This window comes from Ursus americanus, chromosome 14, assembly GCF_024610735.1.
Source record: "Ursus americanus isolate L20-20 chromosome 14, mUrsAme1.1.p, whole genome shotgun sequence".
Taxonomy (NCBI): Eukaryota; Metazoa; Chordata; class Mammalia; order Carnivora; family Ursidae; genus Ursus; species Ursus americanus.
The window spans coordinates 59,462,782-59,479,037 of NC_142140.1; the positions used below are offsets into that span (position 1 = coordinate 59,462,782).

The 16,256-nt window shown below is 60.3% G+C and overlaps 2 protein-coding genes and 2 non-coding genes across 5 annotated transcripts; 2 read left to right on the plus strand and 2 right to left on the minus strand.

Moving 5' to 3' along the window:
• Positions 1–1,335: 1,335 nt before the first annotated feature.
• Positions 1,336–13,538, minus strand: NDUFS7 (NADH:ubiquinone oxidoreductase core subunit S7). 2 transcript variants are annotated; one of them, XM_087867448.1, is made up of 8 exons: positions 13,402–13,538; positions 12,458–12,491; positions 11,523–11,591; positions 10,884–11,001; positions 9,633–9,812; positions 9,509–9,555; positions 8,686–8,774; positions 1,336–1,457 (listed from the first exon to the last, which is right to left on the minus strand). In XM_087867448.1, exons 1-8 carry the CDS (start codon positions 13,415–13,417, stop codon positions 1,444–1,446), a joined length of 567 nt encoding a protein of 188 aa, XP_087723574.1. In that variant the 5' UTR covers positions 13,418–13,538; the 3' UTR covers positions 1,336–1,443. The 2 variants fall into 2 exon arrangements, with proteins under 2 accessions (XP_087723574.1, XP_045656147.2); XM_045800191.2 differs by lacking the exon at positions 1,336–1,457 and adding an exon at positions 6,896–7,098 and having other exon boundaries at positions 13,402–13,536.
• Positions 3,410–6,483, plus strand: GAMT (guanidinoacetate N-methyltransferase). The gene is made up of 6 exons (XM_045800190.2): positions 3,410–3,663; positions 4,613–4,758; positions 4,922–4,985; positions 5,214–5,281; positions 5,445–5,555; positions 6,096–6,483. The coding sequence occupies exons 1-6, from the start codon at positions 3,483–3,485 to the stop codon at positions 6,234–6,236; spliced, it is 711 nt and encodes a 236-aa protein (XP_045656146.1). The 5' UTR covers positions 3,410–3,482; the 3' UTR covers positions 6,237–6,483.
• Positions 13,539–13,679: 141 nt separating the features above from the next.
• On the minus strand, positions 13,680–13,753 carry TRNAN-GUU (transfer RNA asparagine (anticodon GUU)). The gene has a single exon. It is a non-coding gene; the product is annotated as a tRNA-Asn (tRNA).
• Positions 13,754–13,883: 130 nt separating this feature from the next.
• TRNAF-GAA (transfer RNA phenylalanine (anticodon GAA)) lies at positions 13,884–13,956 on the plus strand. Its single transcript has one exon. It is a non-coding gene; the product is annotated as a tRNA-Phe (tRNA).
• The last annotated feature ends 2,300 nt before the right edge of the window (positions 13,957–16,256 follow it).

Sequence of the window (16,256 nt, forward strand, 5' to 3'; positions counted from 1 at the left end):
CAACAACCCCACATCCAGGAATTTATCCCCCAAATGCTGGCCCCACGGTGTGCACAGAGATCTCCCGGGATGCTCACAGCCCACTATTAGAAGAGCAGACAATTTGAAACAACCCACACGTCCATCCATTGGTATCTGCATAAATAAACCATGAAATACACAGGATGTGGTCAAATGAAGGAAGGCAGATACAAACTGTTTAAAATAATATATTTTTAAAAATACAGAGACTGGGGTGCCTGGCTGGCTCAGTCAGTAGATCATGCAACTTTTTTTTTTTTTAAGATTTTATTTATTTATTTGACACAGAGAGAGAGACAGCCAGCGAGAGAGGGAACACAAGCAGGGGGAGTGGGAGAGGAAGAAGCAGGCTTCTAGCGGAGGAGCCTGATGTGGGGCTCGATCCCGTAACGCCAGGATCACCCCCTGAGCCGAAGGCAGATGCTTAACCGCTGTGCCACCCAGGTGCCCCAAATCATGCAACTCTTGATGTCAGGGTCATGAGTTCAAGCTCCACATTGGGCATACAACCTACTTAAAAAGATGTATTAAAAATAGAGACACCTACCAGGGATAAAATAACAGAGTCATGTACCTGCCACTGGAATAAACAGATGTTAGTGCTTTGTTACGTTTACTTCATATCTTTTTAAAAAGATAAACTAGCCAGTTGGTTTTTCCCTCCTTCCCAACTCATTTCCTACCTCCTGCCCCAGAGCGAATGCTGTGACAATAATGAGTATGTGGACCCTTGAGTTTACTCCTAACATGGATGTATGCGTACCCAATGCACAAAATATAGTTTTTTTTTTAAAGATTTTATTTATTTATTCGACAGAGAGAGAGACAGCCAGCGAGAGAGGGAACACAAGCAGGAGGAGTGGGAGAGGAAGAAGCAGGCTCATAGCAGAAGAGCCTGATGTGGGGCTCGATCCCATAACGCCGGGATCACGCCCTGAGCCAAAGGCAGACGCTTAACTGCTGTACCACCCAGGTGCCCCCAAAATATAGTTTTTTAATGTTGTACAATACATATAAAATTCAAGATCAGAGCCATCTCTAAGTGCACAGCCCCGCGGCATGAAGCACACTCACCCCGTCCTGCAGCCACCCCCACCCTCCATCTCCAGAACGTTCCGTCTCCCCACACGGAGACGCTGTCCCCAGGAAGCACAGACTCCCTACCCCCAGCCCCAGCCCTGGGTCCCACCAGCTCCTTTCTGTCTGTGTGGACAGGACGCCTCTGGGGACCTCCTGGGAGTGGGGTCCTACGGGATATGTCCTTCTGGGTCTGGCTCCTCTCGCTGAGCCCGGTGTCCTTGGGGTCCGTCCACGTCGTGGCCGGTGTCAGGGTCCCTTCCATTCTAGGGCTGGGTCATGTTCCAGCGTGTGGACGGGCCGCACTGTGTGTCCTTCATCCATGGACGGACACTTGGGGTGTTTCTACCTTTTGGCTGCTGTGAACACAATGTACAAATATCTGTCCAATCCCTCTTAATTTAAATGTTATAATTTTGCATATAATAGTATATACATACACATACATATGGTAACATGGATATGGGCTGGTAGAGCAGGGAGGCATGGGGCAGGAACCACAAGACTGTTCTGTCACGGCTGCCATGTGGCTTGTAAGTATCTCATTCACTTACTGTTGGTGTGTGTGTGTGTGTGTTTTAATTTTAAAACTTTTTTTTAAGTAGGCTCCACGCCCAGCGTGGGGCTCAAACTCATGACCCTGAGATCTAGAGTTACACACTCCATGGACGGAGCTGGCCAGGTGCCCCACTTATCACTTATTCTTGCTTATCTCCCCCAGTAGGCTGTGAGCTCCAGGGGAGTCAGGATGGGACCCCCAAAGTAAGGGACTCCATATGTGTCTGGTGAATGAATGAACAGCACCTCCCATGACCCATTGCTCTACGACAGGCCTGGCAAACTTCTTCTGTATCGAGCTAACTAGTAAATATTTTTGGTTTTGTTGGCCGTAAGGTTTCATGGGCATGACTCTCCTGTACTATTATAGCCAGAAAACATGAGAGTCCTGATGTTAACAAGTGGAGGTGGTTCCGTGCCAATAAAACTTTATTTACCCACACACAAATGTGAATGTCATATAATTTTCATGTGCTGTAAAATAGTCTTTTGGGTTTTTTTTCAACTATTTAAAAATGTAAAAACCATCCTAAGCTGTACCAAAAACAACAGCAGGGGGATGTGATCTGCAGGCTGATGCCAATTCCGTAACATTTGAATGTTTTGATCAAATGTGTCACCTTTCTACTCAGAAGTATACATTTATGTATATATATTATATATGTATATATAATCTTTTAAGACTGGAGTCAGACACATCCCGCCTTGTATCCTCTCTGCCGTGACTTGCTGTGCACCCTCAAGGAAGTTGCTTTCCCCCTCTGATTCCAGGCCTGCAGGCTGTGAGGTGCAGACAGTCACAGCACACACTAGGGTCTCTCACCAAGACTGGACACAAGGAATGACCGTATGTCATTCACTCACCGGTATGAGCAGGAACAAGAGTGGTTAGCCCACCTGAGAGAAGCTGGAACAGACACCACTTGGCTAAGTTGCCAACCAGCCTATACTGTGCCCACAACTACTTTCTGGGATGGAGTCCGAGTTGCATGTAGGTGACCACTGGGAGGTCCCTTACCTCAGGGGCACTGAAGCCACAGGGAAGGCTCTGAGCTGACCGCCCCCTCCCTGCTTTTGCTCAGGATCTGTGCGGGCAGCAGCCTCTGAGGGCTCCCCACTGATCCCTGCTTTCTGCTCTTCCTGGCCCCGTGAGACCTACCGCCGTGTGCCTGGCTTCCAACCAATAGAGTGCAGCAGGGTGAAGGGGTGTCACTTCTGTGATGAGACTGCAAACAATTCTGAGACGGCGGATTCTCTCCCTGGGTCTGACGGAGTGTGTGGTCACGTCGGGGGGGCCCACGTGGCCAGGAACTGAGGCCCTCCCGCCAACAGCCCCAAAGGAACTGGACGCCACCAACAGCCAGTGAACGGGCTTGGAAGCGGATCGCTCCCTGGAGGAGCCCTCAGGGGCCCCCCCGTAGCTGGCGGGCATGCCGACTGCAGCGTTGAGACGGCGTGACCAGAGGACCCGGCTAAATGGTAACAAGCGTGTGCTGTTGGAAGCGGCTACGACTGGGCTACCTTGTCACACACCAATAGCTAACAAATATAACCGCCTTAGGCAGGGCATCCCGGGGCATCGTTTAAACTGGGTGACATTTAGCCAGTGCCATCTGTTTACCTGGGACGCACAGGGCGCCTTCCGCGCGGTGGCCGCTAGAGGCCCCTGGGTCCACCGCGCAGTCGCTCCCGGGACCGCCCCTCTGGCCGGTGGGCCAGCCCCGGCCCCGGCCCCGCCCCCCGGCCCGCCCCCCGGCCCAGAAGGCCTCGCAGGGACAAGGCCCGCGCGTCGCGAGCCGAGTCCAGGTGCGCGTTCCAGCCGCAGCATGAGCGCCCCCGCCGCGCCCCCCATCTTCGCCCCGGGCGAGAACTGCAGCCCCGCGTGGCAGGCGGCGCCCGCGGCCTACGACACGGAGGACATGCACCTGCAGATCCTCGGCAAGCCGGTGATGGAGCGCTGGGAGACCCCCTACATGCACGCGCTGGCGGCCGCCGCCGCCTCCAAAGGTAGCCGGGGGCGCAGGGGTACACTGAGGCTGAAGGTCGATCAGATTCGGGGTCCAGCCCGCTCTCCAGCTGAGGTTTACCCGCGCCTCTCCGTGCCTCTGTTTTCCCGCTTGCAAACTGAGGCCAGTGGGGGGCAACGGGCAAATAAAAGGGGGTGCTGCAGGCACGCGCTTGCACATAGTAGGCGCCTCCTAAATACCGGAACCTCCTATCCAAGCGTAACGGGCCCCCACACCGCATGGGGACGACCTCCGGTGGAGCTCAGCCGCTGCGCCCGCATGAGGTCCGGAGGCGGGGGCGACCGAGTGGGGGGCGCTGCCCTGGCACACACGGGGAATGCTCCTGCCCGAGTCCCCAGAAGTCCCGCCCGGGCTAAGAATAGCTCCGGGAAAGCTGAGGCTGGGCAACAGCTGCAGAGGTGGCCCTGTGCCTCGGTCAGAGGCTGAGGGGGCTGCCAGGGGCGGGGCGTGGGTCCTCCGGGTATCCGCGTTTCTACCTGGCAAATGAGCTTATCCAGCGTCCCTGCGTAGTTAGGGTGTTCCCCTCACCTGTCCTTGGGCCAGTGGGGACCCACCTCCTCCCCAGTTGTTCCAGGCCTGAGGCCTCAAACCCACCCCCCCTTCACTGTAGCAAGGGTGGGAGGGTAGAGAAAAGTAACCAACTCAAGAGATAAGCACCACCAGGGCTCAAAGTCCAGGGTCTGACCTCCCCACTGAGGCCAGGCCTAAAATCGGCTGCCCACGCCTCCCTGGCCCCTGGCCAGAGCCCACACTGTCTGCTCAGAGCCACTGTGTTCCAACCCCCCCCCCCGGCCCCCGCCTCTGCCCCACTTGTGCCTTCCTGGCCTTGTGGCAAACATTTCTCTGCAAAGGCCCTGCCCCTGTGCCCCCTCCTCCAGGCAGCTGGCCAGCCCCAGCCTGGCGTGATACCGGGCTCTTTGTGTGACCAGGGGGCCGGGTCCTGGAGGTGGGCTTCGGCATGGCGATTGCGGCCTCCAAGGTGCAGGAGGCCGCCATCGATGAGCACTGGATCATCGAGTGCAATGACGGCGTCTTCCAGCGGCTCCAGGACTGGGCCCAGCGGCAGCCACACAAGGTGCCCACCTCTGCCTGTCCCCAGTGGGGGTGGGGGCCTGGGTAGCCGCAGATGGAGGAAGTGGTGGTCTCCCCGGGGAACTCCTCTGCCCTCTCCCTTAGAGCAGGTGGGGAGAGCCTGGACACCTGGGACCCTTTACCTTTTTGTCCTCCCCTGCCCCTAGGTGGTTCCCTTGAAAGGCCTGTGGGAGGACGTGGCGCCTACCCTGCCAGACGGACACTTTGACGGTGAGGGGCTTGGGAGCTGGGGGAGGGGGAGCCTCTGCCTGAATGTCCACCACTAGCCCGGTCCTTGGCTTGCGGAGAGACCTTGTAGGGAACACACGCAGCAGGCCCCTTTAGAACAGCTGCAGGGGACGCTGTCCCGGGGACGCAGCACGTGGCGAGCTCTGGGCGAAGCCGGGCTCCACGTGCACACACCGTGGCCCTGAGTTCTGGCCCCCACTTCCCATGCAGGGATCCTGTATGACACATACCCGCTGTCTGAGGAGACCTGGCACACGCACCAGTTCAACTTCATCAAGGTAGGACCTGCTTGGGGGAGGGGGAACGGTCACCCCCCAGGGGTGAGTGCAAGTGGCACCTCTCCTTCCTGTTTCTCTGACCTGCTGGGAGGTGGGAGGCTCCCCGGGCAGTGGCTTCTGCCCATTCCCTAGACCTCCCTCCTGACCACTGTCCCCTGCCCAGGGCCATGCCTTTCGCCTGCTGAAACCTGGGGGCATCCTCACCTACTGCAACCTGACCTCCTGGGGGGAGCTGCTGAAGTCCAAGTACTCGGACATCCTCACCATGTTCGAGGTGTGCAGCCCGGGGGCTCCCTGTGGGCCCCTGCCCCAAGCCAGACAGCAACCTTGGGGCTGCAGCAGGAGCAGCCTGTGACCTGGGGAGGGGCCCTGGCCTCAGGGGCTGATCTCCTGGGTGGATTGTGACTCTACTTAGAAGTCAGGTACGGGGCTCTCAGCCGCACCACCGACCTTCCCCGGCTCCCTAGCGCCCTCAGGACACGAGGACACAGCCCAGGCTTCCCCCCTCACTCTGTGCTCCTCCACCCAACAGGTCTTTATTGGTTTAGGGAGGCTGTCCCTGCTGTGTGGAGGACGTGAGCTAGGCAGCCTGCTGGCGCCCCTGGATACTCAGGACCTTCCTACCTGAGTTTAGACACCTGGAGGATGCCCACCCGGACCTGGGCTCCCTGTTCTGTCAGTCAGCAGTCAGGCTGCCGCGCCCAGCTCCCAGGGGCCTTGGGAATTGTGAATGCCGTTCTAGGAAGAGTAGGCTCCGTGGGTGTCTCATGAGGCCCCTCGGCCCTGCAAGTGACCTGCCGCCCCCTCCCCCCAGGAGACACAGGTGCCCTCCCTGCTGGAGGCAGGCTTCAGGCGGGAGAACATCCGCACAGAGTTGATGGAGCTGGTCCCACCCGCCGAGTGCCGCTACTATGCCTTCCCGCGGATGGTCACACCCCTGCTCACCAAGCACTGAGACCGCTGGGCTTCCGGCTCAACCACCGCTGGGCTTCAGTCCCGTCCCCAAGCCCCCACTCAGTGCCTCTGCAGCCCGGAGTGCAGGCTCTGGGCTCTCACAGCCCTGGGTTCGGGTCCAGACGCACACCCGCAGGGGGACGGAAGGCAAGCGTCCCGGACCTTCCCTGCAGTGGGGATCCCACGACCCTCCTGTCCACGTGCTTGAGGATAAAATAAATGCTAACCCTGGGCTTGCCCAACCTGCAGGACCGTATGAACGTGTGCTTTCACGGACTTCTCCTGCCCCTCCAAAAAGTAAAAAAACAAAACATCATCGTCTGTAAAACGGACCTCCAGGGAGACAGTGGGCCACTCTGCCCCAGTAGCTCTGCACTGCACGTGACCCTGCATGTTACTCCCGCCCCCCCGCCCTGCAGGACCAGTGGATCCTCAAACCCCCTCCCTCAGTTGGCTACAGGGGGGTGGCGCTCGTCAGGGCCACACAGCCTGAGTCCCTGGTCCCACGCAGTCAGGTCAGGGTGAGAGCCTTGAAACAAAGCAAAACCTTTAAACCCAGCCGTGCTCCCCAGGACGCTCACCTCACCCCTAGATGTGTAGAGCACTGCCCTGACGCCCCCACCATCCCCCGCTGCCCACACATGACGCAGAGAGGGGAGGTGGAGGCGAGCTGGGGTATGGGTTTATTGGCCGTCCTGAGGGGCGCTGCAGGGGCGCAGCAGGGGCGTGGCAGGAACCAGACAGCCGGCGCTACCTGGGCCGGCGCTACCTGCGGTACCAGATCCTCAGTTTCCTCTCCCTCTTGATCTTTCTCTGCAACTGCAGGATGCCGTACAGCAGGGCCTCGGCTGTGGGGGGGCAGCCTGTGGGCGGGACCGTGCCTCAGCCTCCCTGCTGATGGGGAGGGGGCGGAGCATTCGGGCCCAAGTGGGAGGTGGGTCCACAGCTCATCCTGGACCCTTCGAGGGCAGCCAGGGCCCCCCCAGACCAGTGATGGATTCTGGGACCTGTGCCCATCCTCCCCACTGACCTGTCAAAGGGGCTGCTTGTCAGAGGGAGGGGTCTGACCTGGGGCCCCCAGTCCAGCACCTCCTCTAGCCTGTACTGCCCAGGCTGGGGGTGCGGCCCCTCACAGGGAAGGAGCTGCCTGAGTTATAACCCTGGCAGTCAAGCCATGGGCAGTGGGGAGGACTCGGCTGCCCATCCTGGGCACAGTTGCCCTGGGAAGACAAGTGTGGGTGGCCTCCTGACCCCAGGCCACACTAGCCCCTGGTGGCAGTGGGCCACTGAAAGCAGGGGTGGAGGGGCAAGCGGAGGGGGCAGAGTAGCCAGGCCGGGCAGGGAGGCCCACACGGCCCACAGAAGGGGAAGCCCTGGAGAAATGTACCCTACAGTCCCCGTGCCCACCACCTGCCGGAAGAAGCAGAGGAACAGGTCCCCTAGGTGGTGACCTGTCCAGGACCTGAGGGGCCTGAAGGACAACCACAAGCATGGCCAGCCCTTTACCCCCAGCTGGCCCTGGGCCCAGCATCTCGCAGTACCGTCCCAGGAGTCCGCCTGATGGAGGGCCTGAGGCTCTGAGTGGAGACCTGTCCCCGGTCACACACCCAACAAGGCAGCTAAGCAGGGCCTGGCCTCGGGTCTGCAGGGTGGAGTCCCAGGTGTCCCCCCCATGATGGGGGCCACCCCGGGGGCCTGGCATGGCTAAGGCCCTCAGTAAACATCTGCAGGACGCTAAACAAATCACCATCCAATGTCCTTTTGAGGAGTGCCAGAACGTGATCTAAGCTTTCCCAGGGAACCTGGAATTGGGGCCTTGAGTGTCCTCTGCTCTCTGGGCCTTGGGTCAGCTTTCTGTGCGGGCACTAGGAGCCCAAGAACACGGGGCTTTCGTCTGCAGGCTAAGCACCGTCGGCTGACCCCTGACACTGCAGGGGAAGAGGCCCCGAGGCCTGAGCGTGGCCAGACAAAATACAGCATGTCGAGCCGAACGTGGGCTTCAGACCACCAGCATTTCTCCAGTATGAACGCACTGCAGACATCCCCTGTTCTCCTGACAGATGTAACTGGGGCCCTGCACTTTTATTGGCACAACCTTACCACCCTGGCAATCTGGGGTCCGAGGGAGAACGAACCCCAGGCACAGCGGTCCTGGTCTCCGGAACCAGGCTCTCCTCTAAAGCTGTGTTCCACAGGTTTGCACCGAGTAGGTGGCACCCGCGAAGGGTGATATGAAGACGGTCCCGGGTCTGCAGGCCCACCCAGCTCAGGCTAAGCCCACAGCACCAACGGGCCCAGGTCTCTTCAGCGGGGGGGCCTTCGAGGGACAAGGGAAGAGCAGGCTGGGGCTTCCCTCTTCTGCTTGGACCTCCATCTGCTCGTCCTGAGAAGAGGGGCCCATCGCCTCTGTGGGCACGTGGGGCCCTGCGACATGGGAGGGGTGGGCTCACCTGGGACGTAGATGTCCACGGGCACGATGCGGTCACAACCCCTCACGACAGAGTACGAGTAGTGGTAGTAACCTCCTCCGTTGGCACAGCTGGGCGGGGGGGGGGGCACAGTGAGGGCCACGCTGTCCCCCCCCCGCCCCACCCCCATGTGCACCGCCTTCAGGAGCAAACGGGTGCCAGGAATGGGCGGGAATGGGATGTGGCGTCCCAGAAGAGAGAACGGCCACCTGAGATCTTCTGTGGGCCCAGGGAGAGGAGAAGCCCACAACACTCAGGGAGGGAACCAGACACAGAAGGCCACACAGCATGTGAGTCCATGTGTGTGACACGTCCAGGCTCACCCACAGCCAGGAAGGAGGCTCGTGGGGGCCGGGGGCTGGGGAGCGGATGGGAGAGGTGACAGCTGATGGCGACAAGGTTTCTTTGGAAGACGATGGAATATTCTGGAACTAGGGGCTACAGCTGACAGCACCGTGAATACGAGGACTGTCACGGAACAGCGCACTTGAACAGGACGGACTCTGTAACCCAAGTTCTACCTCACGGAACAGTTAGGTGAGGAAGCAGCTGCTGGCAGCGTGGAAAAGGGACTGGGAGAAGGCGGCAGGCAGGAGGGCGAGGAGCGTGCAAACGGCCCACGGAGCAGGGTGCCGTTTCCGTCCATGAAGCAGGGACAGGGACAGAACAGGGGTGACTCTGAGCGGCACAGGAGGGGTGCCCTGGGGAGGGGCTGCGGGGTGTGCTAGGGTCCAGATGCCCCCGTGACCGCGGCAGAGGGAGTGGAGACGGGCAGGAGGCGCACCCGCGTGTCGCACGCACTCACCTCCCCATGGACACGACGTAGCGTGGCTCTGGCATCTGGTCATACACCTGCAAGAGATGGGGGCGGGGGTCTGGGTGCGGCTCGAGGCTGGGTGGCAGGTGGCGGGCCTCGGAGCCGGGCCTACCTTGCGGAGCGCCGGGGCCATCTTGTTGGTGAGTGTGCCGGCCACAATCATCACGTCGGACTGGCGCGGGCTGGCACGGAAGACCACGCCAAAGCGGTCCATGTCATAGCGGGGTGCGGCCATGTGCATCATCTCCACAGCGCAGCACGCCAGGCCGAAGGTCATGGGCCACAGGGAGCTCTGCGGGGGCAGGGCACTCAGCCGCAGGGGACGGTACCACCCCCACCCGCCAGCTCAAAGCCCATCAGCCTGGCCTCCCCACGGCAGCCACGCCACCTCCAGGCTCCGAAGGGCCCTCAGATGCTTGTCACGGGCCCATGTGCTCAACAGGAAGGTAAAGCAAGGCACACGTGGGTCAGTACTTGCCAGCAGCCACGTAACCAAAAACATAAAAAACCCACGCCCAGATGAAATGAGTTTTAATGACCTAGTTCACATAACCCAGCACATCCTAGATCCCATCCTTCCAACATGGGCATGCGCTGCTCCGAGTGCCTGGAAAGGCACACATGGCACAGGTCTAGACCCTGCAAGTGACTCGTTCATAACACTTCCTCATGTCCAAGGACGCCCAATGCCTATTCCTCCAGGAAGGCTTCTTGGATGCCCTTGGCCACCCTCTGACCATTTCCTCCATGCATGCGGTCCTCCTTTCCCCCTGCCGTACTCCCCTGCCAGAGCCTTCTCTGCTGTCTGTCTCACCGGGGACCTGGACACGTCACAGTCGCCCCACTTTGTGCTAATGCGGGTGACCCTGACAGCATCTCAGGTTTGCACAATTAGGACCAACACGGCAGTGGGCACCTCTGGGCTGGGGCTGCAGGCCCTAGCGGGACGTTCACCATGGCCCCATCGGTTACACAGACACAGGCACACAGGAACGACCTGCCCCTGGGCAGCCCAGCACACCGGAAGGAGCTACTGCCCTGTTAATCAGGGGGAGACACAGACATGCACACAACACGCAGACTGTACTGGGGGCGGCGGAGCGTTTTCGGGTTTTTCCCAGGAAGGGGCCACTGTTCTAGGCACGCACTACTTTCCCAGTTAAAATCACTTCTACATCGGAAGAGAAGAAAGAAGAATAAATAGAAACAGGAGACCCACAGAAGAGAGACAGGTCATCTTCCCTGGGGATGGAGGGAGAGACAAGGAAGTAGGGCAGGGGCACTGAGAGGACATCGGGGTCAGGTGTGCACGTGTGTGCACGTGGCAGGAGGCCCGAAGGACGCAGGAGGGGTCAGGGCTCACCCGGCGGGCCCAGTTGATGAGGTCGTCCAGCTTGGCCACCACATACTCGCCCCGGCTGCTGGGAAGTGCGGTTGATTTGGGGACCACGGCTCCAGCTGTGGACGCAGCAGGCTGGGTGCTGGGTAAGAACACATGGCAAGGGGAGGGGGGGCATTAGCCAGGCAGGCACCCCGACACCCCCATCCCATGGTGGAACCCAGAGCAGCCTCTCAGAGGGCAGCAGCAACCTGGGGCCATGGCCTGCTCTGGGGCAGCACCAGTAGGAGCTGGGCAACCAGGGTCAGCTCTGGGGCCCACAGCACCCCAGCACTAAGGCCTGGGGCAGGACGTGCTTGCTGAACGAGAGAATGAATGACGGCTGCCGGGCTGTGGCCCCAGCCGGCCTCTGTCCCTGTGGGAACTTGGTTTCCCCATATGGAAAACAGGAGCTCTGCTGATGCACTATCAATGGCCCTTCTGGTCTGGGGACGTGCAGCCACTGTCTTAGACATGCAGGAGGGGGCTGGGCAAGGCTCCGAGGGCAGGGACCCATGCTGCATCACCCTGATGGTGGAAGGAGGGCCCTGGAGTCACCAAGGGCTGCTGCGGTGCCAAAGGAAAGCTCTAGGATGTGCAGGGTTCCAGGAGGGCTGGCCTCACCTGCTGGGGCTGTCAGCAGCCACGCTTGAGTGGACACCACGCACCTGCGTAGCCACGCCCATACCAGAGCTGCGGGGAGAGGAGGCGCACATGAAGAGGAGCCTGGGGTGTTCCGAGACACTGTGACAGGGGCTACACTGGAGCAGGGATGGGGAAACCACCTGGGGGCCAAATGTGGCCCTCTGCCTGTTTTTATAAATAAAGTTTTATTGACATGCAACCACATTTCTGCCTATCCGCAGCTGTTTTCACAAAGGCAGAGCTGAGTGGTCTTCACAGAGTCAATCTGGCCCTTCATGGAAAGCCTGCTGAGCCCTGTCTAAAAGGTGTCTGGTTTTCATTTCCTAGTTCTCTCATTTCCCCTATTTTTCCCTTGATTTTACAGTGAATGCATTCGATTCGTAGGAAAAAGGTCTTATCAAAACAAGGCAAAGTCACCCCAAATCCGTGTGCTCCTAGAAGCTGCCCATCTCCCCTCCTTCAGGAAGACTCTCTCCTGAGATCGGCCATGTCCCTGCCCCAACAGAGCTGGAGATTTCACTTCTGGGCTCTGTCCACTGAGAGGGCGCGGTGACTACCTGCCTCCCTATCCCAAGGAGGCCTACTTGAGTCTGCGATCTGAACACATGCACCAAACGCCCTCCTGCAACAGGTAACGAGTGAGTTGTGAGGGAACCAGGGGCAGACAGACGTGGGTCTGAATGCAGGCTTTGCCGCCACCTGGACTGTCCCCACAGAGGGTCCTGAACACCACCTGCCAGAGGAGACTGCCGGCCCCCGTTGCTGCCCAACTCACTGTGTGACCTTCAGCATGTGGGCCCCCCATCTGATGCTGCTGAAGGGCCCTCCCAGCTCCGGGGTGTTCCGTGCACCACCACCCCCCAACGAGCCCTCCCTGGCAGGGCCTTGTGGTGGGGGAGACGGCAGACACTCACCACAGAGCAAGGATCCGGCGCAGCAGGCCTGGGGCTGCAGAGAGAAGGACACGGGGTGCAGGCAGTACATCAGACGGGGAACCAGCCTCCAGGAGTTTGCCCATGAGCCCCACGCCTGGCATGTCCGTCCTCTTACCTTTGGCCTATCTAAATTCCACCTAACAAACACTTGGTAAAGAGAGGTCTTTCCGAATGTGACCTACACAGTGTCCCTCCCCTGCATAACATCCCACGGCCGGAAAAAAGGCCAAACCACACCCGGCTGTCCTCCCTTTCCTTCTGCACCGCAGTGTCGCTCCTGTCTCAGGGCCTTTGCACTTGCAGTGCCCGCTGCCAGGAACACCCTGCCCGAGGAGGGCACACGCCAGCTCTTACGGGGCAGCTTTCGGTCCGCTCTCTCGATCCGGTCACCCCGCTGTACCCCCTTCTCTGTGTTGTGTGGTGCCTGTCTCCCGAGACGCCGGGGCCTCTGTGCCTGACAGGCTCCCGGCCCTGCTCTGGGCCTGACAACCAAGCTATCGGCCGGCCCGGCTCCGGTGCGCCCCCCCCCCCCCCCGGCGCCTCGGTTGCCTCGGGCGGAAATCCAGGGGTGGGGACGCGCTCGCAGAGCAGTAAGCGCTCTTCCCCTCCGAGCAGCCGCGGGATCTAGCCGTCCGGACCCTGACGACGGTCTCCGCCCGCAACCCCAGCACTTGTATTCTGTGCGTCGCGCCCCCATCTGCGGAGGGCAGGTCTCCGCCGCGGGCCGGACGGGGAGCCCCGGAGGCCTCAGTTTCCCCGCCTGTCGGGTCTGCAGTGCCCCCACCGCGCCGCTTCGCCCCGGGGAACGAGAGCGGCGGCATCCCGCCCCGGCCGCGGACCTGAGTCCGCCCCTCCCGCGCAGACGGACGGAAGGCGCCCGGAGCCCCCGGCCGCCCCAGCCCTGCGGCCCCCGACCCGCTCACCCGCCAGCGCCGCCATGTCCGCCTCGGCCTTCAAACAACCTCTGCGGTCCGTCCGCTTCAGCGCTCCGGGTCTCCAGGGCCGGCTCCCAAAGCGGCTCGGCTGCTGAGCGGAAACCGGAACCCGGCCCCGGGACGTTCCGCCTCCGTGGCCTTCCTCCCGCCGCGCGCCCCTGGACACCCCACCCGAGACAGGCCGGCCTGCGGGTGCGCGGGGAGCGTCCTGCAAAAGCACGGGGTCGCCGTCGTCTCCTTACCTCAGCAACAAAAGCTCAAAACAGCGTCCCTGGGTGGGCTCGAACCACCAACCTTTCGGTTAACAGCCGAACGCGCTAACCGATTGCGCCACAGAGACGGCGCTGCCGCTTGTCGCCCCCTGTGCTTCTATGAGGATCGCGCAGCCGGGCAGCCGGGTGCGGGCGGCGACTGCGCGCGGGCGACGCGGCGCGAGCCGGACTCCGGGCGACAGCGGCTCCCGCCGTCCCGCCGAAATAGCTCAGTTGGGAGAGCGTTAGACTGAAGATCTAAAGGTCCCTGGTTCGATCCCGGGTTTCGGCAGCTATTTTGGAGCCCCTGCTTTCCTTCCGCAGAATGTCACCCACTGTGCAGATGAGGGGCAGGGCTGCTGGCCAGGCCGACGTGGGGGACAGAACAGAACCCTCAAACCCCTGTCTCCACCCCCAAGACCATGACTCCAGCCCAAACCTGGACTCCACCCCAATTCCCAATACTTTTTAAGCGGTAGGGTTAGAACGAGCGCTAATTGTAAAACGAGCGTTGCTGAACAGCAAAACCGGCCGAGGAGAGTTCGCAAGAGCACTTGCCCCTCGCTCCTCCGCCACTAACTGTTGCAGTCCTGCTGGGTTTTACATTGGGGGAAACCGAGGCTCACACGGGCGAGGGCAGGTGAGCGGCAGGCGGGCCTCCTGGCGGGACCACACCAGCCCCCCCATCCCTGCACAGCCCACCTGGTCTCGCTCCCCGGGAGCTGTCCTCTGGGGGAGGGGGCGACGGGGCGGGGAGGGAGGGGGGAAGTGGGAGGCCTCTTCCCCTTTCCTCCCCGCTACCGGCCAGCCTGTGGAGCTGGATTTTGTAACTTACTTAAATGAACTTTGCATTTCAGAATCGTTGGAGTCACAAGAGCTGGTGACATAGCAGAGTTCCTGTGTCCCCAACACCCAGTTCCCCTGTTGCTAGCAGCTGACACTGCAGGACACATTTGCTGCACTTCCAGAAACTTACTGAAGTCTGACCTCCGTGCGAGTTTTCTGCTTTCCCATAATGTCCTTGCTCTGTGAGCGAGGAACCCTGGGGACCAAGCCCCCAGCCCCAGCTGAACTTTCAGCCCTGGCGACATCTGAGTGGCACCTCATGAGACCTGAGAGTCACCCAGCCACCTGCCCAGTGAATTTCCAATCCCACCGGAACCACGAGAGCGCATCTTCTCCAGCTGCTAGGTCACAGGAGAGAACACGGCTAGGATCCACTGGCCGGTCAAGGCTGCTTGACTGAGGGGGGAGGTGAGGTGGACAGGGAGGTCAGAGCCAGTCTCCTGGGAGAGCCCTGCAATAGGAGGCCAGCTGGGGGAGTGAGCAGGGTGAGAGAGGGATGGGCAGGGAGTGGGGAGGGGAGCAGAGTCTGGAGGAGGGACCAGGCGCAGGGAGCCTGGGCGGTAGGGGCTGTCAATCAGGGACCGGGGATGGGAAGGGATGCACTATTTCTTGTGAAAGTGTGCTTCCCTGAGGTTTCAGATTCTTACCCTCTAGTGAATTACCATTTCTTCCCCCTTTTTAAAAAAAAAAAAAGATTTTATTGGGGCGCCTGGGTGGCTTAGTCGTTAATCGTCTGCCTTCGGCTCAGGGTGTGATCCCAGCATTCTAGGATCGAGTCCCACATCAGGCCCCTCCGCTGGGAGCCTGCTTCTTCCTCTCCCACTCCCCCTGCCTGTGTTCCCTCTCTCGCTTGCTGTCTCTGTCAAATAAATAAATAAAATCTTAAAAAAAAAAAAAGATTTTATTTGTCAGAGAGAGAGCGCAAGCGCGAGAGCACAAGCTGGGGGATCTGGGGGATCTGGGGGATCGGCAGAGGGAGAAGCAGGCTTCCCACTGAGCAGGGAGCCCCATGTAGGGCTCAATCCCAGGACCCTGAGATCATGACCTGAGCTGAAGGCAGATGCTTCACCAACGGAACCACCCAGGCGCCCTGTGAATTAGTGGTTTTTTTCTTTAAAGATTTTATTAATTTTTATATTCACTTATTTTTGTTAAGGTTTTAAGACCCAGGACGGCCATCGGAGAATGAACTGGCCAGATGTCCTCAGCGCTGAGGGCGAGAAGGGAGTAGGAGCCAGCGGCCAGGGCTGGGTTGACGCATGCCGTGGAGCATGGGGTGCGGTGCTGGGGGCAGTCTGTCTCTCGGAGCAGCCCAGCTGTGTCTGCTTCTCCAGGGGCCCCCATGGGGCTGCCAGCTGCCAGGCTCCGCGCCCCCCACACCTGCCCGGCAGCCTTAGAACGAGCACCCTCAGGGTCCCCAACAAGGTACAGACCCGGGACGTGGGTGTGGAGGGGCTGCCTTGGCAGGATGAGTGCAGGCAGGGGCACGTGCATGCAGCATTGGTGGCCCACCTAGGCCACGTCAGCCAGCCCCACCAGCGGTGGACCCAGCCATCGGGCTCCCCCAGAAGGGGCGAGGCCCACTTTGGAGACAATGGTGGGCTGTTTTCTATGGAGGAAGTGACCAAGTGGTCCGGCTTTGGGCTCTATGGTGGATGGGAGCCATCGTCCCTCTGTGGTCTCCCCTGCCGGCTTGGGGCACGGTGGCCACAGGGACCCTGGGGACAGGCCCCCCCAGCCCCACCC